General features: G+C 35.8%; 1 protein-coding gene across 14 annotated transcripts in view; it reads right to left on the bottom strand.

The window, feature by feature from the left end:
- THOC2 (THO complex subunit 2) overlaps positions 1-25,175 on the bottom strand; it is a 103,079-nt gene that overhangs the window by 10,753 nt on the left and 67,151 nt on the right. For 5 of the 14 annotated variants that reach the window (XM_022561832.2, XM_022561833.2, XM_089904117.1 and 2 more), the window contains 19 exons: positions 24,739-24,823; positions 23,991-24,084; positions 23,511-23,591; positions 21,583-21,679; positions 19,418-19,535; positions 18,256-18,435; positions 17,271-17,435; positions 12,922-13,197; positions 11,519-11,660; positions 10,904-11,061; positions 9,831-9,959; positions 9,336-9,467; positions 9,064-9,248; positions 8,383-8,561; positions 8,035-8,137; positions 6,932-7,362; positions 6,673-6,731; positions 5,137-5,268; positions 49-186 (listed from right to left, as the gene is read on the bottom strand). In XM_022561832.2, coding sequence (XP_022417540.1) covers positions 49-186; positions 5,137-5,268; positions 6,673-6,731; positions 6,932-7,362; positions 8,035-8,137; positions 8,383-8,561; positions 9,064-9,248; positions 9,336-9,467; positions 9,831-9,959; positions 10,904-11,061; positions 11,519-11,660; positions 12,922-13,197; positions 17,271-17,435; positions 18,256-18,435; positions 19,418-19,535; positions 21,583-21,679; positions 23,511-23,591; positions 23,991-24,084; positions 24,739-24,823 — 2,884 coding nt within the window. The remainder of the gene's footprint in view (positions 1-48; positions 187-5,136; positions 5,269-6,672; positions 6,732-6,931; positions 7,363-8,034; positions 8,138-8,382; positions 8,562-9,063; positions 9,249-9,335; positions 9,468-9,830; positions 9,960-10,903; positions 11,062-11,518; positions 11,661-12,921; positions 13,198-17,270; positions 17,436-18,255; positions 18,436-19,417; positions 19,536-21,582; positions 21,680-23,510; positions 23,592-23,990; positions 24,085-24,738; positions 24,824-25,175) is intronic. The other 9 variants (XM_022561839.2, XM_022561840.2, XM_022561841.2 and 6 more) reach the window with 5 other exon arrangements.

Here is a 25,175-nt window from a genome sequence, read left to right as displayed (position 1 = left end):
TGTACATGATAATGAGCTTTCCAAACTAATTTTTAAAAAATTACAAACCCTTTTCCGGTCTTTCCTGTCCTTTTCATCTTTTTTTTCTCTTTCTCTGGATCTTTCCCTCGACTTGTCCAAATCTTTCTTGTCCATTTCTCTCTCCTTACTCTTGGACAGTGGTGGAGGAGTATGATTAATGTAGAGCTGTTAAATTAAGGCAATATTACTAAAGATTATTAGTTTTCCAGTATTGGCATCATTTGCTTGATTGTTTATTTAATGAAAGACATTTGGTAGTAGACCCAAAGTCAAAACTGGTCAGCTGTCTGGATTATGAGAGGTAAAATAAAAGAGCATGGCACAAATTACGCAAAGAATTCAATTCTTGACCTTATAAAAATTATCATTTTTTTAACTCAACCAGTTCATTCCTGCCTCAACTGAGATTTTTATTAGTAAATTCACAAGCTACAGTTCCTTATATAGCTCTATTGTGAAGACCCATAACCACCATTATTACAAGAGTCCATATGTGAAAAATAGTGACTGAACTTTCTCTACTGCAAACAAAAAAATACAAACCTCTACACAATCACGGAAATTTAAAATAGTTTTACCATCCACTGATAAGCAATTGATGACAGTGAGCAAAAGTATAAAATAAAACCTAGCCTTGACTTTACTAATAAGTCTTTTCTGCCTCAGTGTATACCATGCATAGATTATCCTAAATACTGTTATAATAAAGGCTGCATATTCACTACTTCTAAAAGCGCTCCAATTTCTGTCAAATAATCACAACTGATTGTAAAATTTGTCTTACTGGTTCTAAATAGCTCAGAAAGCCATATTGTCAGTTATGGTTGATAAAACAACTCAGACTGAAAAATGATAAACCAATATTCTCTTTTACCTATTCTTTCTCCAATGAAAGGCCCATAGACAATAAAACAGCCAAAGATCAAGGATATGCTAATTCTAAATAATTAAGAGGTAACCTTACTTATGCAAGTTGTAAATATGGAAATCCATTCTAAAACAAAATATTAAGGAAATAATAAGACACCTAACCTTACGGCATTTATAACTGTGCTACAAGCTTACGTTTAACTTAAGACATTAAAAATGTTAGGCAGCAGAATACTGAATATAACTCATTACATAACTACACAATTCTAGATATAACTTGGGAATGAAAAGAACAGTGATTCAAAAGTCAAATATTTTTACACAAAGAAATCCTTTGGTATTCAAAGGAATACATGAAAAAAGACAGCCATCAGTTTGAGAATTAAATTAACACTTGTTTTTTTAACACCACCAAATATTTTCAATTCAGTTTGCTCAGAAATACTGCCATAGCAATGCATAAGCAGATTCTTTAAAATTTCAATGTTTAAAAGTTGATGATCAACTGAAATAGACAAAATGTTTATTAATAACAAAGAGCAAGAGAATGAGAAACAACCATAAAGTGCTTGTCCAAAAGGTACTCTTGCTGGGTATATGCCCTAAATGACACTTTAATATTTTCTAATTGTGAGGTTTATTCACATCTTAAGTCAATACTATTTATGAAACTGACAAGACAAAGAAAGTAATATGTTATTACAATACTCAAAGAAGACTTATCTTAGGGAAGTATTGCTTAATTCTTCCAGTAAAAAAATTTTTTTGTTTGTGATTACAAATAAGCACGTGTACACACACACACACACACACACACACACACACACACACACCTCCACAAGAATGAAGTTTTTAAGTGTACCTAACTTGAATTCTGTATTGCAGAGAATTGGGAATCCTAGAAATTCTTAGTTTAGAAATGTATCAATTCTATTCCTTCTTTCTACCCTTCTAAGAATAGTTCTGATCACAATACTCTTTTCCACAAAAACATACAGTCTCTCATTGCGTACGGAATAAAATGCATATTCCTTAGCTTGGGTATTCCAAGCTCTTCACAACCCTTGCACAATTCTACCCTACTATGGAGTGACCCAATGTACTCTAGGCTGCGGCTACCGCTGCTCCCTAACACCCTGTGCTTCCCAGCAGTTCTCTTCACCAGAACGGTCGCTCATTTTTATCTTAATCTCTTAAACTCCTACTTTGTCTTCAAAGACAGATCGAAAGCCATCAGCACTTCAACATTCCCTCAACTCCACAAATCACTGTCCAGTGAACTCTTATTTTATATTAACCTTTTTTTTGTGGCAGGAATTCCCAATTAATTTCATGTCATTTATTTTTGTCCATAACATAGTTTACAGGATGGTAGGGGAGCTAATGTGCTTTTTCTACTTTTACACACTTCCTAGTGTCTTGTACACATAGTGAGTACTCAATACATGTTTGATGAATAAAATTAATGATTTGTTAAACTGATCTGCATGTAGCGTTGTTGGATTTGGGTTTTTTTAAATTTACTTTTATTCCTGATACTACTGGATCCTGTTTTTTACTGGCTTTTATCCTTGACATTGAGATCATTAGATCCAAAAAAACAATTTGACTGATCTTCAAAATCTGTTTAAGAGATCACTGCCACACTGACCCTTTTAAGGATACAATATATAAAGATGGCCTCACATGTAGGTTCAGGTTTGGTTGGTTGTAAATCCTTGTTTTAAGATGATGAACAGAATTAAAAGCTGAATTTTACTGAGGTGGTTATTGCTGCCCTCTGAAACTACAGAGAAGCTTGGTTTAAAGGAGCATGCTTTTGGGCTTCCCTGGTGGCGCAGTGGTTGGGAGTCCGCCTGCCAATGCAGGGGTGATGGGTTCGTGCCCCAGTCCGGGAAGATCCCACATGCCGCAGAGCGGCTGGGCCCGTGAGCCATGGCCGCTGAGCCTGCGCGTCCAGAGACTGTGCTCCGCAACGGGAGAGGCCACAACGGTGAGAGGCCCGCGTACCGCAAAAAAAAAAAAAAAAGGAGCAAGGTGAACTGACAGAAAAGATTTGGACACTAAACTAGAATCCCACTTGAAAAGCCAAGTCCATGTGTATTACAAAATGAAAATAGTAACTAGTTTAGTAAAAAGGAGGATCCTAGGGGCAAAGTATAACTAAAAGGTCAAACTAGAGCAGGGAAACATTTTTATATGTATGATGACAAAATAACCTGAAAAAATAGACACATACCTTTCAAATCCTCTAAAAAGTAAAAGCTACCACAGAAAGTTTAAATTATAGATCATTAATTTTAGAGAGCACTCAAAGTCCAGTGAAATTTTTTTTCTAAGACATTCATATGCTATTAAACTTTCTTAGACACACAAAAAATCAACATCAACTACTATGCAGACCAGTAAATTTGGATGCTTTACCAAGTCCAAAGGCATAAGAGTTCATTTCAAATATTTACTGAATACCTAATCATATTGCCAGGTACCATACTAAGCACTAAGGATCTGAAAAGTGGTATGAGTTGCAATTTTTACAAGGGTATTCATATGCCATTTTCAAAATTTTCTGGTTGAATGTGGAATAAATCTATTGAATTTTAAATGCTCACAAAATCACCATCCTTTTTTTTTAAGCGGGGTGGGGGGATCACTATAATTTAAAAAATAAGACAAACACACGAAAGAAGTTAAGAACCCTTTCAACTACTATTGAAATGGGTGCTAAGAATCAAGGAACCATATTTTTTTTTGGAATTTTTGTTTTCATTGTGGTAAGAACACTTGAGGAACCTTAATTTTAGTCCAAGTTTTGGTACTAACAAGTTATATGCCACTGGGAAAAGATCAAGAACTTTAGTCTCTTATTTGTTAAAAAAGGCACTGCCACCTGCCCTACCTACCTCACAGCACTGTGATGAATGTGAGATGAGATAACATATGTTTATCTCATATGTTTTATTTTCAAAAGGCTTTCACAAATGTAAGGAACCATAATCTTCATCATTGCTTAGAAAATCCAGTTAACTATAACAGCAGGTTTTCAACTGCTTCAAAATATGTTTCAGGAAATAAATATTCACAAGGTAGCATTGTTAACCCATGAATTTAAAATAGTCCACACAAGCCACTGATGGTTAAGACTGACATACATACACAATCCCACTCTGGTTATGAAAACCTACTATACTGGAATACATATTCAATTTAGCAAATAAAAAGTTTTACTTTAAAAGAAAGCATTCACAGTTCAACTGATTCTCTTTTGATTAATACAGTATATTCTAAAAACAATGCTATAATTTTAGGACACAGGCACATCAGCTAATCTAAACTGTTAAAAATTAGTGCTTACTTGCCCAATAGCCACAGACATTTCATTATAAAGCTAACAGTTCTAAAAGCAGTTAGTACTGTCAACTGGCTTTGTTTCAAAATATCATTTTTTACTGGTCCACCAGTAAGGAATCATACTTAGCAGCTATAAGAGGAGGCAAAGTAGAAAATCAAAGTGAAACAGGGTACAAATTTTATAATAATAAAGACAAAATAACATGAACATTGGACAATTCAACTATAACCATGAAATGAATGAACTCTGTAATAAGATACACAAACTGCACATGATTTTTAGTAGCAGAATCCTCAAGAAAGTAGAGTAATAGGCAAGAATTAATACTGACATGTAAACACAACCATCAAGTTGAGTATTCCCCTCCAGGAGAATGATCAGTTTACATTAACCATATTTCTTGATAATATGCTACAACTACCAAAAAGGTAGCTCAGCAGAGGCGATATAAAGATTTTTATGGGTTAAGATGGGCTCAGTTTTTAGAACAGTTATGTGAATGCATCAGATATATTTTTTGGCCTTTTGGGTTATCTAAAAAAGTTAGAAAACAGCCTGACAGATTTGTTTTGAGAAATTAAATAAGCCTACTCCTCAAAAGAAACCAACAACTCCTTCCTCAAATCTTAAACTTACTTTCAGATTTTGAAGCATAAAAGGATAATGCATAACAGCAAGGAGAGATTATAGAAAGGTTGCCACATTACACACATTTTATAACAATTTCATTAAAAGGGACCATTGTCATCCATTGTTTCAGTTTGTGATAGGTATTTTTAAAGGTTATTCCACTAACTTACTGAATTTACTAGGGTGAGGGTACCTACTCAACAAATGAAGTAAAGAATTTTTCTTTGTTTTACTTAGGCATGATGATTTTAAAAGACTCAAACCTTTGCTGAAGACTCCTTGAGTTCGATGAGACTGTCCTGTAGAAAATGAATGGAGATGACAGGTGAGCTGGCATAGTTCTCAGAACCCAGAGGAACTTTGGGAAGTATGGCTGTAACCTGGAAATAAACCAGCTACTTCTTGTGAGGATAAATCTCGTGATGTCATTGTTATATGAATATCAACAGTAAAAAACAAAAGCAAAACTATGTAATGGAATTGTAATGTTTAAAAAAAAACTAAATTATATGTACTCGTTGTAATAAACAAAAATCTTTCTCTGCTCAGAATTTTAAAATAAATGTCAATGCCACATTTTTCATAACACTGTATTTAAACTACAGATAATGGTAAGAGGCTTAAGAAAGCAAAACATTTTTTCTCCACAAAAAGTTTTAAATAGTGGAGATCACTGTGGAAGAACAATATTGCCTTATATTTTCATAGTTTTTCTTTAATAGGGAGGTTTCAAATTTTCCTTTACTTGTGACTCCACCATAAATATATACACATTTTATCCTAGCCAGAAAACTCAGTGGCATTACATTAACAAGAAAACAAAATGTATTTATAAAAGAGTAATCATTTTTTTTTGCAAAGTGCCTCTAACAGTGAATCTCATACCTCCCACAAAAAAAAAAGCACTTAAAAAAGGAAAGAAAATGAAATCAATTATGGTATTCAACCACAGTGCTCTTGATGAAGAATTAGTTAACTTACAGGTTTAAAAGTTCAACGTACTGCAAATTCAAAGATTCCATGAAATTAGATGAGTTTAGAATTAAAATTAAATATGGAGCAAGGAATGGCTACCCTGAGTCTTCAAGAAGGCTACACCCACGATTTTGTGCTGCAGTTGAATGCCTGGGGTTTCTCTTTGCTGGGTGGTAGAATTGGATGCCACATCTGCTTTTATCGTAACGCAAGGTTCAACTTGTTGGGAACCCAATGGGTATAAACAAACCTCCAAGGGAAGATACAACAGAAGCTGCATGCTCACTGAATATACACAACTACAGGAGAACTGATCACCAAGGAGACTTTAAAATGGAACTCCTTTCAAGACTCCTTCTTAGAAGGCACACATCGGTATGATGCTCATCAAGAAGCTTGATGAATTCAGAGGTATCTTGTTTATCCTGTATCATCCAGGAAGTCTTCAGTGCTATATATTCTTCAATATTTATGCCGAAAAATAGGCTTCATTCTGCTGAAAAGATTCATTTGCTTGTAGCTACCATTGCACTCCAAAAAAGACTGCGTAAAGCAGTGAGGCACTTCTGGGTAAAATTTCTCTTGCACTTTGAAACACTACAAAATTAGTGCTAGGTCCTTGAAGTTTTAATATTTTTATAAGAAAAATACTCAATAGGAAAAAAATATCAGTCCACCAATATGTAAAAAATTCATTTTCTAATGCAACATAAAACCTCCAGTGGCTCCAGTGAATACTTGGCACAAGACTTGAAGGAAGTCAGGACACGTATTCCAAACAGGTGAGCCTAACATGGACGCTGCCTTCCTCAGGCTATACTAACCTTTACTGTTGCGGAATGTGATGGAGAAGGGTAGGTATCAATTTTGCGACGTTTTTGTTCTGTCGGGATGAAAAGAAATAGTCACAATAAGGTATGTTTCCACTTTTTTCCACACACTTAAAAAAAAATCACCAACTTCTAAGGTTATCAAGTATTAGTTCCCCCTACTAAAGTCCCTAGATAACTTGCCATAATAACAAGACAAGAACCAACTTTATATTACAACAACCAAAGGTAAACAAATATAAATCAAACTTGCCCCTTTCAGGCTCTGCAATATCTGATCGGGGAACAGGTGACTTCAAGGACCCAGAAACTGGTGTTTTCTCTCCTTTAACATTTTCCTTTAATTTCATTTCCTTTGCTATATCTCTTTCTCTGGATGGCTCCTTCTCTCTTTCCTTTTCTTGAGTCGACTTTGATTCTGCATTGGGGACAGTGGTCTTGAATTTCTCATCTTTAACTTTTTCTTCCTTCTTGAATTTTTCTTTCTCTTTGTCAGACTTAGGTGTTCTTTCCTTCGTCTCTCTTGCTTTTTCATCTTTATTTGGCCGTTCTTCCTTCGGTTTTTCTTTACCATCTTTACCACCAAGTACTCGGGCCTCTGGAGTAGTAGCTGGAGTCTTTTCTTTTTTCTCTTTTTCTTTCTCTTTCCCTTTTTCTTTGTCATTTTCTTTAACAGCTTTGCTGCTTAAGAATAAAAACATGACATTTTAAGACAAATGGTCATAAAATATATTCAATGTTATAAATCATAAAGCATTTCTTACTGACTTCAAAAATTCTAGAACTATGAGTAGCCCTTTAAAAACTAAAGGACAACTTTAAGACAAGTAAAAAGCAAGTACTTCTTTATCCAGTAAATAATAACCAAATTCACAAATAGCGGATTAAAAAAGAATAATTAAAGTGATGTTAGGCCCTTTTTTTGTACATGTTCATAACCTTTGAGGATTACAAAGTAACAACCCAAAACTATCCCATAAGCCAACCAAGGGTGCTACCATCAGGAACTGGATTACTTGGCTGGATGGACCCCTGGTCTAAATTAGTAGGCTTCTCTCATGTTAATTATTCTTACCCAGATTGTACACAGCAAACACTCAATCCTAAAATTTTTTTTTAACTTCACCACATACATTCCCCTGCATATCCCAGCAGAGGAAACAAAGTCAGTCTCAGCATTATACAAAACGTGAGAATGGTAAGCACATCATCAAAATAGCAGTATAGACAAAATTTCTCAGTCCAACAAAAATGACTTCCATAGTATTCATCTATCACCCTCTGTCGTTCATGTCTAATGAGGTTGCTTAATCATATAAGAATTCAGAATTTTGACATACAGCACAGTGTTCCTACCTGTTAGAGCCACTATTTCCATTGCTTGAATTCCCTTTTGGTGTGGCACTAGAAGCTTTATTAACTGCTTTCACACCACATTGAGATCTCTCCCTTGATTTATCTGAAATAAAGGTAAGGTTTTATTTGACAAGCCCCTAGATGTAAATAAGCTACAATTGCACAGCAAAATGATTAGAGACTAGATAGAAAAAAACAAAGGGCTGATCACTTCTTGACAGTTACATACTCCTACTTAGGGATTAAAAAAGTAACACTAAGCCAGCATTTTACTTGTCATGTGATACAAAACATTTCAGTTTGCTGAAACAAAATGTATTACTTATAAATTTCTACAAATAAGCATACCAGTCTCCTCATTACTGCTTTCATCCGATTTAGATGCACTTCCTACTGACGATGAAGAAGGCCCACCGCCAGGCCCATTTTGTACACTGGCAATTGCATTCCTCGGAGGGGGGTCTTTGTGATGAAACTCATTTTCAGGTATCATGTATGACTTTCTACTTTTCAACTGCCCAGAGTAGCTGAAAGTCGCACAAAGTGTTTAAATATACAAATACAAGTCAAAAGGCACAAACATGGGGTTTAAAAGAATAAAATTAGCAAGTTATTCACTCTGCTACTTGATTCCAGAGAATAAAAAATATTAATTTTCAGTAAGTTCCTGAATGTCTTTATAAGAGAACCTAGATGCTTTCTTAAAAATTTCAATGTAAACTAATCCTTCAACTAAAATGCCTTTTTTCCACTATTGAAGATTTGATAACTCAACTGATGATAAAATTACATTTCCTCCAAACCAGGATATACTATATATGATTTTTGAAACTATCATCCAGTATAGACCGGAAGCTGATAATCAGAAGCGACAACTCTCACCAGCCTGTGGGAACATGATCGCATAATCTCCCATAATCTCCTGAAGTAAGGCAGAAGATAAACTTCAACACTGTAAGACATTTTAAAGTCTTCAGAATCCTTCTGTAATCTAGTCTCATAAATCACATTAAAGTATAATTGTGTTACCCCATAGCCAATGCATATAGATCTGGCCTCTTCTCTTTTTCCTCTTGGCAGATTTTATGCACTCTTCTTTCCAAAGCCTGACCCAGATTCAAAACTTTTGGGTACCAAGGAAGTATTTTTGTTAGCACAATCAAGATATTCCTGATGTGAGTATATTCGCCTGTTTCAAGGCAATGTACCGATGCCTACAACAAACATTTTAAGATCTGTTATTAAAAAAGTATAAGTGTGAAGAGAAAATACCACCTTTGAGAAATACAATTTTTTCTTACCTTGGTTAGTTTGTAATGCCATTTATGTACAACGTGTCGAAAATTTTCATAGTCTAATTGATCAGCTTTATTTCCACCATCAAAACCAGTTGCCCGTAATATAGTAAGAAATCCTGGATAATTTCCACATTCCTAAGGGCAAAAAATAGGCTGTCACTTTTAAAGAAAAATTCTGTCCTCCAAAATAGTAGAAGCTGAAACTTAAGTAGACTAGATTAATGATTCCATGTGAAAACATAATGTGTATTTTGAATGATAGGTAGTTTTCACAGAAAGATCCACCTTATTCAATGACATTAATTTGAAATGTCAGTTTGAGATAGGATAAAAATATAGCATGTTTTTAAACAATGAATGAATTGTGCTTAAATTTTAAACATTGTTGTACAACTGAATCTTAAACTCAGCTTCCCTTTTAAAACTGAACCCAGAGCTTACTGGAAGCAGTCATTATATACATGGTAAATGGGTAAAATGTAAGAGTATTTGTCATACCTTTTCATATGTGGCTCTATCACTGTGCCACCTGGTCACAGTCTCTAACATGCAGCAAAGGAATCTCCCATATCGACTAGCTTCATTTTCAGTACAGCTTGCGACTGTGTAAATTATATCAGAGAAAACCTACAGAAAATAATGTGTGAAAAATAAAAACAAATCAAGGTCAAAATTAGTGCAAAATATTAAAAGATCATGTAATAGCAAATCATAATAAACTAAACAGGTAAGTTTAGTCAAAATGCATCTTCCCCTTTTATATTCACAATTCCAGAGACCTTTAAAGATTCTGGCTTTTGTGAGGAAATAGCACATTCATAAAGCAACAATAACAACAACAACAAAAAATAACCACTTTTATAAAGAAAGCTGATTTACAATGAGGGAAGAAAAAAACTATCATTATTATTACAACGTAACTTCTTTAACAAAGACTTAGCCATAGATATTACTGGGGTTAAGGGGACAGTAAGCAGAGGCGAGGCTGATAGAAACTAGAAATAGGCAGCTGAGAGGCTGTAACATACGTCATGTTTTTAGACCACAAAATGCAGCAACTTATTATTATGAAAAAAGCCAGATGCAAAAATCTGTGAATGTGACCATATTGAAAAGCATCCCTGCTTTTATATATGTGCAAAAGTGTAAGCTTTTTCATTGTTTCTTGAGGGGGTGAAGGTTAAAAATGGAGAAGAGAGTTCTACCTATTATGACAAACATATAAACCCAAATGTTGAGTTAATGGATTAACTAGGGGTGCTTATTATATATCAGGCACTACTCAAAGTGCTTTTGTGTATAGTGACTCATTTATTCCTCACAACAATCTTATGAAGCAGGTACTATTATCCCGTTTTACAGATAGAAAACTGAGGCACAGAGAGGTTAAAAAAAACTTGCCAAAGATCATATAGCTAGAAAGTAGCAGAGCTAGGATTCAAGTTCAGGCACTTGGCTCTTGAGTTCATGCTTTTAACCACACACACAATAATACCTCTATAGATTATATATAATGTTTAGCTATCTTTGTGTGAGACTTTTTTTTAAAGGTTGCAATAAAAAGAACTTACTCGATCATAGCAAAGAAGTGTGGAAAAATTTGGAGTTTTCTGTTGATGTACCAATTCAACAAAACGAGCACAGTAAACAGCATCAATTGCTGAAAAAATACATCGAGGAAATATACACAGCTGTAGAAATTTTGTGATGGTCTCATTTTTGGTAGATTCTAAAAATAAGGGAAGAATATATTAAGTGGTAAACTTCTTCCTCAAGTGCCTCAAGGCCACTAAACATGACAACATAAACTTTAGTGTAGAGAATGATATAAAACCACAAACTATTTATAGTTTGTAACCAAAAGGTCATGCCTGGGATAAGACTTTCATTTTCACTCTGTGGACATTTTTCTACCTATAATTTCTCCAGAGATAAGATTTTATACAGAAAAGTTGAATGATAAGCTGCCAATATTGTAGTTTTAAGTTAATTAATTTCACCAGCAAATTAAATCTGTTCCTTCAGTGAACATGTGAAGTCGACTCTGCGTTAATGAATAACCAAAGAATGGGATAGTGAACACTGAGTTGAAATACAAACATAATACACTTCAATACCTCCAAAGCTATAAAAGTTTGCTTTTTTAATGTAGCAGTGGCAGAAATGTAACAATTCCAACAACTTACTTGCTAAAAGCCAATTGTCCTTTTCCAGTTTCAGTCTCTGTAGCACTCGCTGTACATGTTCCATCTGCTTCTTTTCTTCTTCAAGAAGCTTGTCCTGAAGGGCAGTACATCGCTCCTTTTCTTTTTTCTTTTTATTTGGAGGCTACAAAGTATAAGTTGGATACTTTTCTAACTACAGGCACATTACCTCTCCTTCTTTTAATTAAAAAATTTGAGGAGATAAATGCTGATATCTTATACTAATTACTTCAACAGGGATGTTTAGGAGTCCACTTGGATGTGCTTTGACCTCCATTCAACAAATCCAAGACAAAGTCAGTCTTCGTACACTATCAAAACAGGATACCTTCTCAACACTGGTACTTTTACTCTGAGGCATGGAATCATCTTTGATCCTTCCTTCTCTGTTCCAATATTCTAACTGCTTACAAGTCTTTTGCATTCCCACTACCTCCACCATAGTCTATGCTCTCAGTACTTCATAATGCATTACCCAAAAAGCCACCTAGTTGGTCTCCCGCCTAATGCCAGTCCCTTGCCCTATCAAACGTATCCTTCATATCACCGTCACGAGCAATCTGCCTGAAGTACCATTTTTACCATTATTGCTTCCCCACTGAGGAATCTAAAATAGCTCTCAATTTTATCAAGCCTTCCTTTTTTTTTTTAAGTGCATTTTTAAAAACTAATTATTTATTTGGCTGCGCTGGGTCTTAGTTGAGGCACGTGGGATCTTCGTTGCAGCACACGGGATCTTCTTTTAGTTGCGGCATGTGGACTTTTAGTTTCGGCATGCATGCAGGATCTAGTTCCCCAACCAGGGATCAAACCCCGGCCTCCTATATTTGGAGCGCGGAGTCTTAACCACTGGACCCCCAGGGAAGTCCCTCAAGCCTTCCTTTCTAACTTTCATTGCTCTACATCACCTGGCCCCAACCTAACCTTTCAAATTTATCACTAAGCCCAATCGCCACAGTAAAAGTGGTCTCTTTAAACCTCAGACTACTTCATACCTTTGCTGAAGCTTTACAGTCACCAATTTGCCTCCATATTTCCAAACTTAACCTATCTTCAAGGCCTATCCAGTTCAAGACTCACCTCTTCAATAAAGCTTTCTCCTAAAGAATTCTCCTTTGGGGAATTCCTATTGCTCTTGCAATTGGAGTTAAGTAGATCATTTTAAGTTGCTAACACAGCCCTCAAATACCTTTTGATTGGTCATAACCTCCACGTACTCACCAAGCCCCTGCCCCACCCATGGAGAGGATAACCTCTAAACCCACTTAGAAAAACATTATGTAACAACAAGATAGGAACCTGAGCTAATACAATTCCAAAGTATGGATAATGTTGAATTAATACCATGAAGTTATTGTACTTGAGCTACTAGACCAAAAACCTACCATTTCCTGATTGTCATCAATTGCTTTCATCTGGACTTTAAGTTTATTGACTTCCCGTTCATAGCTGGTATGTGGAACTGCAAGGTCATACATTGTCAATGACCAGAATGTGGCATAGAATTGAGGGCTGATGTCGTCCCAGACTTTGGAAACATGTAAGGAAACCACTGCTTCATGGACAGGAGCCATCACCATTTCACATGATGTAATGTACTTGTGAACTTTATGTTGCTGTTTATTTCCCTTCTCTGATTTTTTAAGTTCATCATACTTTGACTGGAGATAAAAAGTAAAAACACACACATACAATATAATTTATAGCACTGATTTTTATAGTATAAAAACCTAGGTTCCCTTTTCAAGAATCAGAAGATGACCAATCAAAACTGTTGCAGGAATTCTAATTTCTTACCAACAACATTTCTTTTAAGATAAATCACCCCTGGAAGCTGTTTCAATATTTAGCCCTGTGTGCTTACTATGAGCTTTTCCAAAGATTCTTATTGCATCTGACCTGTTGAGTAAGTGAATAGGGTATGTGGGCCCCCTGTCCATCTCCCCCACCCTACTCTCTCTTGCTGTTGCATCAAGGATTGAACATGCAGGGTTTCCACTCCTGCTTTTGAGATATTCAAGGGAACCAAGTAGAGGGTCTTAACACTAGTAAAGAGGCAGAATGGAACTAGTAACAGCCAACCAAAACAGAATGCTTTATCGCTACATGTAGCCCCTATCATCTGTTACGATTTGTCAGTTAAGAAGCTGGATCAACACAAAGAAAGGTTATGAGAACGTTACCAGAAGACCGCTAAGTAGGGGGACCAACTGTCCAGGTTTTCCAGTGATTGAGGGGTTTCCCAGGATGCAAGACTGTAGTGCTAAAACTGGGAAAGTCTCAGGCAAACCAGGACCAACTGGTAACCCTATTGCTAAGCTAAATTATGATTTTCTCTGAATGGCTATGGTATACTGGAGTTTAAAGCATGTGGGAACTGACTTAAACCACAGCTTTTTTTGGCCTGATTGGTTTATCCTAATTTGGGGGAGAGTCAGAGGAAGGCCATACCCTTAATTGTATGAGAAAAAGAATCTGTTAGTACAATGGGAGGGACTACATATTAGTTCATAGAATGTGTGTCAAACATAAAAAAGAAAACAATACAAAGTGGAGTTGTTGCTATTACCTCATGTCCTTCAGTCTCTTTGAGACGAAAGAGCTCTCACCCAGAAAACTGTCTGGGTTACGCATCATCCCTGAAGATGAACCTAAGAGGAGATCTAAAACTAGCTTCTTCTTTATGCTAGAAAGCACTTAAATCATTTACAGTTTGTGCTAAACATGGAGCCCAGAGCTAGAAAGTCTGAAGTCAAAGGTCCCACTTTCAGTTCTGCATCGTGATAGGCAAAGAGTCTTGGCTCCTACAGTCCAGCTGCCGTCCCTCCTGAGCGCTCCATACCCCAGGCTCACTGGATTGAAGGCATGCCAAGTACTCTTTGTTCCACAGCATATCTCAAACAGGCTCTGAGAATCATACAATTACTTTAGAAGTGGGAAAAATTATCTCCTGTTTTCCCCATTTTAGAGAGCATGCTGGTAACTACTGAGGCCACATAGGTGGCAAAGCTATAAATATAAAGAACATTACTTAGGAGGGAGGTCCCAATTACACCAGAGACCTGAGAGAATAGCAGCTGGGATAAGAAAGGCTTTTAAGTTTTTGAGGGTGGGTCCTATTGAAGGCAACTAATATGAATCTATGTGAACGGAAAGACAGCTGTTGAGGTTCTAACAAAACACAGAATAAAACAGTGATGAAACTACCTAAATAAGATAGCTTATCTACCTGATTTGGTCATATTTAGAATATGAACTAGGGGAAAAGCCTTTCTTTCAGACCAGTGCTGCAAGGTGGCTCTCAGCAATTAAAACTGAAAATTAGGTTATAGGTATGACAGTGATATAGGGTAGCCCCAGTCTCCCTAATCCTTTGGTTCTGAATCTGTGGCTTCTATTTCCAGGCACCCCCCTCATTCCTATCTAGTTGGAAAAAAAGCTTGATCAGAAAAGACGGCTATACTGCATATTTGCCTAGGACAAATATTTCCTTGCCTAAAGTCAGTTTAACCCTTCTTCAAGCTCACATCTTCAGTCAAGTGGATAAGTATAACAGCTCTAAAAAGTCACCTGGGGAACTAGACCTACGGAATAGAACTGATACCCACTGTTACTGTACTTTTTTTTTTGTTTTTGGCCGTGCCGCGCAGCATGCGGTATCTTAGTTCCTCAACCAGGGATCGAACCCATGTCCCCTGCAGTGGAAGTGCAGAGTCCTAACCACTGGACCGCCAGGGAATTCCCTGCTGTACTTCTAATTACTGTTCAAAAAGCTCTTGGCCTAACAATGTTATTCCCATGAGAGCCTGCCAATAGTCAATTTATGGAAGGGACCTAGCAGCCCTCTAATACTCATACTCTCTCATCAAAGGTTCTTCAAGAGGGGCTTTCACCCAAGAGGCAAAAGTAAGGATCCCTAGGAAAGCCTGGATGCCCAATCCAGTGTAACCAAGGTTGCCGAGGAATTCCCTTTCCAGGGGGTGGCATGTGGCCTACCCCTGATTTGGTTGTATAGCCACCTCTGTATAGTTCTCTGTTTTTCTCCTCAAACTTGAAAGGAAAATGACACTTCTTTGTTTAGATATTTTTATCTCTTAAATGACAAAGACACAATATTTTACACAGGCTACGGAAAAAGTAGCTGTTGGTATGAATGACCTGCTCCATTTTCTGACCTGGAAAAGTTCAGCCAACCTCAGGCAACCAGGTGTTCCTGTTTGCTAGGGTTCAATAGCGCTGATTAGTGTGTCACTTCTCAGTATAGCACAGGGCAGGTCAGAATTTCTGAGATGAAGCAATTCTCCCACCTCAGTCCTTCAAGAAATCAGGTCCCCTGTTGTATAGCTGAGACTGATCTACTGTGGGGTGGGGCGACAACACAAAACACAACTACACAAAGAGAGCATAACAATTTTCTGGATTGAGAGAGTCTAAAGGAGAAGAAGAAGCCCAATCCTACTCCCTTATTCCCTTTTTCCCTCTAGAGAGTACAGCACAGTATTACAAGTGGTAATTGAATCAATTAACATTTAGTTAGTTGTTAGAGGGTAAGTGTGAGACTGTAGCAGTTGATATGTAAACACTAACAGCTGATGGTTGATTAAATGATCAATTAGATCCCAAATTTCTCAGCACCTTTTCCCCCACTCTACTACACAGCCCTGTATCCCCACGGGGAACAAGAAGGGAGCCTGCTTAAAGATAAGGGAACAAGATCTTCCTCAGAATCTGTAGTGAAAGCCTTGCATAGCACAGACTTAAAAAACAACAACAGATAAACAGAAGGGCCAGAATCTAAGCCTACAGAAAAATGAAGAATATGCTTGGGCTCCAGTCAGAGTGGGGAAGTACCACAGTTTCCAAACAGAGTACTGACCATGGCCCTGAGGGAAAAGGAAAAGTAAATTCCTATTAGAGGTAACTGCTTTAAAGGGAAGAGTCCAGGTGGCAGATAGAGAAAAGGAAGGAGGGCTGTCTTCTCTTCCCCCACAACCTTACTTGAATTTCAATACAGTCACTAACAGGATACCCTGCTTGGGAGGGCTCTAGTTTGCTTTTTGTTGTTGTTTGTTGTCAGTTGTTTCATTTAGGTGGAGAGGAATAAAACAAGAGCCATGAATATACCTTTCCTAGAAGTTACACAACAGAGAGTGCAAGAGTATTTAGAATGTTTGGGGGTGGTTAAATCTGTCAGTCTTTATTTCTTTCAAGGCAGTACGTGTAATAGCAAGTCAACTGTCTGACAGTGATACTGTCACTGAGGAAACAGGATTCTCTGTATTCAAGAGGAGTGTTTCTCAGAATGACGTACCACATTCGCCTGCATCAGAATCATCTAGTGCTTGTTAAAAAAACAAAAACAAAACAAAAATCCCCAGGTACCATTCAAATTACTAAATTAGAATTTATGGACATGGGGTTGAGTTTTTAAGATGCTTCCTTGGTGATTCTCTAATAATTCCCTGATGAGCTGCACTAATGTTGGAGAACTATAGTTCTAGAGGGCCCATAAGACATCAACTTGGACAACTGGTGGTGTAGTAACAATAAAATTATAGAACTAGTAAGACTTACTTTTTAAAGGGGATATTTTCATTGCCCACTGCACAGAGCTGAGCATTAACAAAGGAGCAACTCTCTCTCTCTATGTCAAATTAAAATGCATTTACAAATAAAACAGTTAAGTAGTAACGTGGAATCATTCCTGAATGGCAGCAAAGATACTTATACTTACCGAAATATGGTGTGCATACATTGGCCTAGACAGGAAAAATGCTGCATCATGGGGTGTGTGAAATTCATTACAGAGCACATCAATTGAAGGCACTCGCTTTATATAATCTTCTGTGCTTAGATTAGATGCTAAAAACCCACCAAACTGTACCAGGGTATCATGACACTAAATTTAAAAAATAAGACAAAAAACACAAATGTGCTACCATTTTACTAAACCAACATAACATTTTCCAAAATGACTAAGATATATTTTAACAATATTTTGATTAACAATTAAGAATTCAAATTTTACTACTTGAAAGAACTTTGGAGACAATCTACAAACTTAATCATATAATCATATTACAAAAAAGATACCCAAGTCCTGAAAAGTTGACTAATCTAAGACTTTAATAGTCAACCAAGGTCTCAAGTTCCAAGCTATTGTTCACCACCTTTAGTAGCAGAATATATTTATCTAAATCACATAGAACAATTTTATGTATATGCAAGTCAATTTCCTTGGCCCTTAAAAGTCAAAAACTTTATAAAATATGCATGATGTTTTTTATTTCCTTGTAATACAGTTGGTGACAGTTAAACACATTTTGTAGGCTAACCATAGGTTTTGGTGCTTAATATTTTAAAATATATTTTATAAATGAAGATCATATCTACTTTGTTGTGGCTGAAATTCCAGATTTCCAGAGATCAGAAAAGATGAGAGCAAACAACTTGAAGTTATCTACTTAACTGAAAACATTATACATATTATTATATCCCCTAGATCCATCTCTTAAATATCATAATTTGCAGAGTCCCAATTTCCAGAATGTCTATTATATACATAATTATATAATTACATATTATATATTGTATATAATATATATCATATGATATATATATGATGTGCAAAATGACATTTTTCAAATTGTATCACATTCTATATTTTCCACTATCAAGATTTAAAAACCCACAGAAACACAAAGGCCACTTTAACTTGCCTGATCATAGAGCTTTCCCACGAGTTTCAAATGTTTCTCTCCACCTTCCTGAAAGATTACCCCATTCCTCTGCTGAGCCATAAGCAAACAGAGAGGAAGAGCAAGATCATGGTCTAATAGTGCATCCTTTAATCTCTGGGAGGATTTTTTAGTGTTTCTTATCTGGCCAAAGTAACCACCCTGCAAAAGAGAAGACATAGCTTTACCAGTGTACCAGTACATAACACATGCCATCTGATTTGAAGAAAAAACACAGAAAGGGTTTGGTTACAATCCTGAAGACAACAAACCCACACACTCTACATTCCTTCCCTCTCTTTACAAATTTATTTTACTGACACTATTACTGCCACTGGCTTTAGTCACTGGCTTAAAGATAACTGTCAACTGTCTTTAAACTTCTACATATTTTCCACTTTCTACCATGTAGTCCCTTATAAAGGATTATCCTTTAGTCAGTGTGGGGCAGAGTCAACAACTGTCAGATTTATGCCCGTTGGGGTATCAAGGACCACAGAAGATTTGATATTTATTTCCCTCCAGATGTATTACTTACTGTCTTTTACACTGTTTCAGCTTTTTTAAAAAGGTTAAAATAACTAGTATATCGCATTTTTTAAAAGGGAGGTGGGGGCGATTTTAAGAGGAGGGTATGTATGGCTTTGACACTTAGCTTTATGTACTTATGTGCTGTTTAAATTCTTTATTATGAACATGCGTACATTTTGATTACTGCAGCTTTGTAACACTGTCTGAAGTCTGGGAGGGTTATGCCTACTGCTTTGTTCTTTTTCCTCAGGATTGCTTTGGCAATTTTGGGTCTTTTATGGTTCCATATAAATTTTAGGATTATTTGTTCTAGTTCTGTAAAAAATGTCATGGGTAATTTGATAGGTATTGCATTCAATCTATAGATTGCTTTGGGTAGCATAGCCATTTTAACAATGTTAACTCTGCCAATCTAAGAGCATGGGATATCTTTCCATTTCTTTGAATCATCTTCAATTTCCTTTATTAATGTTTTGTAGTTTTCAGCTTATAAGTCTTTCACCTCCTTGGTGATGTTTATTCCCAAGTATTTTATTTTTTTTGATGCGATTTTAAAAGGGAGCATGCATACATTTTGAATTTTGAGTCACTAAACAAAAAGAGCAATTCTAACCTCAGCTTTTAGTTGCTCTCCACCAGTCATGGCCTCTAGTTGCTCCATTGTCATTTCTTCTGTAATTTCTATTCCTGCCATTTTTTGTACCACTTCTTTCAATATAAGCAGGTCAAAACTATTTAGGAAAAATAAGAAATAGTCTATAGTTGAAACTTCAAACATAAAAGTAAAAATGAATTGTAATTAATATACTAAGAATCCCTAAATTATTTGTATATAAATATTTGGGGCATGTAATATGTTTAACTTTTTACTTGGAAGTAATTTCAAACTTACAGATAGGATACAAAGATAAGAATAGTACAAAGCACACCCACATAGCCTTTATCCCTACTTCACCTGTTATTAACATTGTGAACATCCCGTTCACTTTATCATTTCTGTTTTCTCTCTCTCTCCCCCATCTTCTCTCTCTCTCTCTCTCTCTCTCTCTCACACACACACACACACACACACACACACACACTCTCTCTCTCTCTCTCTCACAATTTTCTTGAACTATGTGAGAGTAACTTATCTAGTAAGTAACATCATTTTAGAGGTACCTAAAATTCCTAATTACCCCTAAAATTGCTAATGTGTTTCCTAAGACTATCGCTATTCTCTTACATAACCACAGCAATAGTTATCAACTTTAGTAAACCTAACACTGATACAATACTTTTATCTAATATACAGGTCATATTTCATTTTTAGCAGCCAACCCAATAATGCCCTTCATAACATTTTTTTTTATCCTCCAGTACAGGATGCTCAATATATATTTTTTGATAGTATAGAGTCATCTCTTTAAACAATCACACACACTTGGGAGGAATGGAGGGAGGGAGAGGAGAAAGGAAAAAAGGAAGGAAATGCAAATTCCAAGTTGTGATATTTGAGCCTAAGATGACAGTTTAGTGGCCTGCCTTACACATATTTATTACTGTGCCGACAGTTATTCATTTGAATTCTCAAAGTTTAGGACTGTCAATGGAAATAACACCTTATGACTTCCAAGATCTTCCTTACTTTGTTAAGTAATGAAGATAAGGAAAAACATTTTTTCCTACAGAACAAATACAGATGTTTTTCCAAAGAAAGGTAAAGCTAGATATACCCAAGACACAAGTTAATAGACAAAGGAACAGTTTTCTAAGATTCTTATTAAGTGCTTACTCTCTCAACTTGCCTTGCTTCTCTAAACATAGTTTTTGAAAACAAGAGGGCCCTCTTCAAATAAGTATGCAACAAGTACCAATGAAATATTTTGTTTTTCCTTTAAACAATCTTTTCATTAGATGGTCACAAAAACTATATCACAGTACAGAAAACTGAACTAGAGATTTAAAAGTAATGTGATGTTTTCCTGGTCTATACAGACACAGAAGAGTAAAATGTATACAAATGGCCGATAGATGAGTATAAAGCAAGTGATATATGCGGATTAAATCCCAAACCTAATTTTTTTTTAAGCTTTCCCTAAACCAAAATAATCTGTCAAGAATTACTTAGGTAATACTTGTTTGGAGCACCAGATAGCTTTACAGATTTCTGTTTGCTTTCTACCAGAAAGCTTTTGAAAACCATTTCCAGTTCTTTTGAGTCTAGTCAGTCTATTGCTGATGGGGTTTAATATACATTCTAATTCAAACTCTAAGCACTGATATTGGTCCAGAATAAAATAATAAAACTCAGTATTTATAAAGAAAAGAAGACAATGTCCAAAAGGTGCATTAGTGTTACCTATCTCTGAAGTTTAAATTCAAAAAATAGTTGTGTTTTAAAGATACTATACATACCCTCAAAATAAACACATTCCTACCAAATGTTCAATGTAAAGGCCAATTACTGTCCAGTAGCATAATCAATAGTGCAGTGAGTTTTGCCATAAGAGGATTTACAATATACCATATCAACCATTTATTCAAAAGCCTAACAGGTAGTCAAAGTGAGTTAGTTACTTTAATGAGTTACACATATAGCCAAATATTACATTTCTTTCTGCATATTTTAAGTTATTTCTTTTAATTAAAGAATTCCATATAAATAAGTGAGCAATTATTTTCTTAAGCCTACAACCAACAAACAGTTTTTCAACATAATAGCAATGCCAGTATCCCAATACCGGCAGAAGTACTCTAATTACTGAATTTCATTTACATATAATTTGCTATGAATACCTTTTGCCTGCCTTTAGCTGATTAGCCACATATTGAAGAAGACCAGCAAGATCAATTGGATATTTACGAAAAACTGCACCACAGAAACTAGCCAGACCTATATGAGATAAAAAAGGAATAGGGCTTTTTAAAAAACAGTTCATAAAACAAAAAGCACAATATTAAGTGTTATTTCAACGAAATTTCCAAAACAAAATGAGGTGGGAAAAATTGTATTGCTGATGCCACTGAACAGAATTTTATAATTAATAATAGCTAATATTTATTGACCATACATATGCCAAGCAATCTATTAAGCTCTTTATGTAATTATCTCATTTAACCTTTGCAGTAATTATCTCAGGTTGGTATAAACCTATCGATGAGGGAAATTCCGAACAGACAGGTCACGTAACTTGCTCATGGACACACAGTTGGTATGAGGTAGAACAGTGATTCAAACTTATACGGCCTGATTCCATAACTTGTGACGTTAATTAGGCCACAACAAAATCTTGCAGATAACTCAGTAAACTTGAATGATCAACAAAACACCTGCCCCTCAAATGTCTGAGTCACACAAAAAAATCTCATTTTATCTAGGAACACGCCACTAGTTGTGGAGGGGCAAGGAAACATTGCCAGACCAAGAAGCAATCAAAAGACCAATTTTAGCCAAGAGTCCTTATCCCATTAGTAGCGAGAAAACCCCACTCAAGACAAGAGCAGGTGGGACTTCCCTGGCCATCCAATTGTTAAGACTTGGCACGCCCAATGCAGGGGGCATGGGTTCAATCCAGCCTTTTCAAGAATTATTTGCTGAGCACCTAAAGGACAATGGACAAAACACAGGTCCTGCCCTCAAGGAACTTACAGTCCAGAGAGAGATAGAAAACTAAACTAAAATAACTACAATGAATAAAAAGTTCCATAGAAGTACAGAAGAGGGGCACCTTATTCTGACTTTTGGGTTGTTAACAGGGAAAGCTTTCCAAAGAAAGTGACCTCTAAGCTGAAATCTAATGAATAAGTAGAAAATGTGTTGGAAGAGATGAGTGGGCATAGAAGGGTACCCCAAGGGTACCCCAAGAAGAGGGAATAACATGTGCAAAAGGCCATGGAAAGTGCAAGAAGTTCAGCATTAACGGAACCTAGAATATTAGGGAGGGGCAAAAGATGAGGCTAGTATAGAAAGGACCTGATTCCAAAAGAACTTACTTGTATGATTTATTACAGATTGCAGACTTCAAAGAGCAATGGGAAGCTACTGCAAGATTCAGCTACCAGAGACACAACAGGTTGAAAGAAAATGTAACTGGCTGCTAGAAATCAAAGGTACAAGGAAAAATAACAGGGCTAGGGCTTTTTGTTAAGCAACCAAGTTTTTGTTCTTTTAAGGTGACTGGAACCTCAGGATGGAAAGGAGAGAAGGGAGAATAGTTCCCTTAAGATTAATTCTTCTAGGGACTTCCCTGGCAGTCCACTGGTTAAGACTTCACCTTCAAATGTAGGGGGTGCAGGTTCGATCCCTGGTTGGAGAGCTAAGAGCCCACATGCCTCACAGCCAAAAAACCAAAACATAAAACAGAAGCAATATTGTAACAAATTCAATAAAGACTTTAAAATTGGTCCACATCAAGAAAAAAATCTTAAAAAAAAAAAGATTAATTCTTCTAAAGTAACAGAATGGATGGGAACTTTCATCTCCCCAGTAATGCTTGCCCAAATGCTATCACAGCCAATACTGGCCTCTTGAGTTAGAAAATGAATTAAGTACCATATGAACCTCCTTACACAGCCAAGGACATGGACCCTCTGTAGAACAAGTTGAGTGGCTAGATATTCTCAAGAGCACTTGACAAATAGGCTCTTAGCATAGGTAACAGAATACATAGCATAGCAATGACAAAAGATGGAAATTTCATCCTTGGAAAAATAAAAATACTTACTCTGAAGCCAGCTTGAGATGGTTGTGTCGTCATGTTTCATTCTCTCCTTTTCTGGATTAGCTAAAGCTTCAATGATACAATCTTTCATATATTAAGAAAAAATTTTGTCACCACATCCCTAACAAAGACCACTAAAACAACAACAAAAAGCCACCCCTTGGAAAATAAATTGTTAGCTCCAATTTATTACCAATTATGGAAAAATACACTCACTGTAGTACCAACTTTTCTTTTTTAGCCTCTTTCCCAGCTTTCAGCAAGCAGATTCTAACTATATCAAAGATATTTAGCAATCTTAACATTGTCTTTCTCAGTATACAACACAGACACACACACAAACTCCCAACTGGTCAACCTCTCGATCAGCCAACTGAATCAACCTCAGATGGTTGCTAAAGGAACTTAGAATGAAAATAAAACATTCACCACTAAGATCTATGAAACGTGAAATCTATGTTATTACTTCACCTGAAAGGATACAGGCCAAGACGTCATAATTCAACGAAGTGAGGTATTTCAATGAATCTACTACAGGTGTTATTAAGTTATCATACTTCTGTATTTGTGACAAGATCTGGAAGACAGCAACAAAGAATAAAAGGCACTGACTAATCAAAAGAGAACTTTTATCGTGCTAACTAAATAATGGCTACACTTTTTTATTTTTCAAAAGAAATAATGCTTAAAATTAGTTTCCTTCCATTGTGTATTTATATAAAACCTACTATTCTATCATTTCCTTAGAAAATATTTTCTTAGGCTACAATTTCCAATTAGGAAATAATTCCAGGGCATCCAAACTTGAATTTTGGAATTATAGAGGCTAGACTTATGTCAAATGTGTTTTAGAAATCTCTTTCTAAACATGAAAGTGTTATATCTGAATCACAATGAAATGCTGTTCAAATGTTTCTAAAAACTAAAATCAACAAATAATGCATCACTTTATTAATGTTTTTATAACTCAAAATGTGGTACACAAGACAATGTTAGTCTGTTTAATAACAGTAGCACTGTCACTTATTGTTAGAAAAGTAGATCAATGTGTTAAACATATTACATACTAAATTTTGTTTTTAGAATAACCATACAATGTTTCATTTGCTAAAGTTTTTGTCCCCTAGAACTATCAAACATTTTTAAACTACATCATTCTATTTCCACTGGTGCTGATTTAAAGACTACAAAAAGAAAAATCCCTGAAAATAGTATTAACCTCAAAACATACATAATCAAACAAAATGGTTGGATTGCTGTGGCTCAACTTCCCAATTTGTCTTCCAGAAGGCTTCACATTTTCCTTGGTTAGACGCCTACAAGGGGAGAAAAAGGTGGCAGGGATCATCTTAAGTAACTTCCCTTTTAATGTTGGTAGCTTTGTTACATCATGAAAAAAATTTTATTTCCCAAATATCCAAAATGGATCCATGTAAACAACCACCCTCATCATATGCTTTACTACAGGACTTGGGCTATTTTGATTAGGCATTCTCCAAGAGGGTATTAAAATTTTGTATTAATGCTTAACATTTACAATATACACATGTTCATTTTATAGTAATAGTCTAATAAGCATTAAAACTCTTAACGTACTCTACAAGTACATAAAACTCTTCTTACAGAGAACAATTATTTTAGATTTAGAAGGGCTCATTATCACTTTAG

This window comes from Delphinapterus leucas, chromosome X, assembly GCF_059928025.1.
Source record: "Delphinapterus leucas isolate spDelLeu-1000000601 "Yukka" chromosome X, BTC_Dleu_Yukka2, whole genome shotgun sequence".
NCBI lineage: Eukaryota > Metazoa > Chordata > Mammalia > Artiodactyla > Monodontidae > Delphinapterus > Delphinapterus leucas.
The sequence above is the reverse complement of the archived record's forward strand: the minus strand, read 5'-3'. Positions and strand labels throughout refer to the sequence as shown.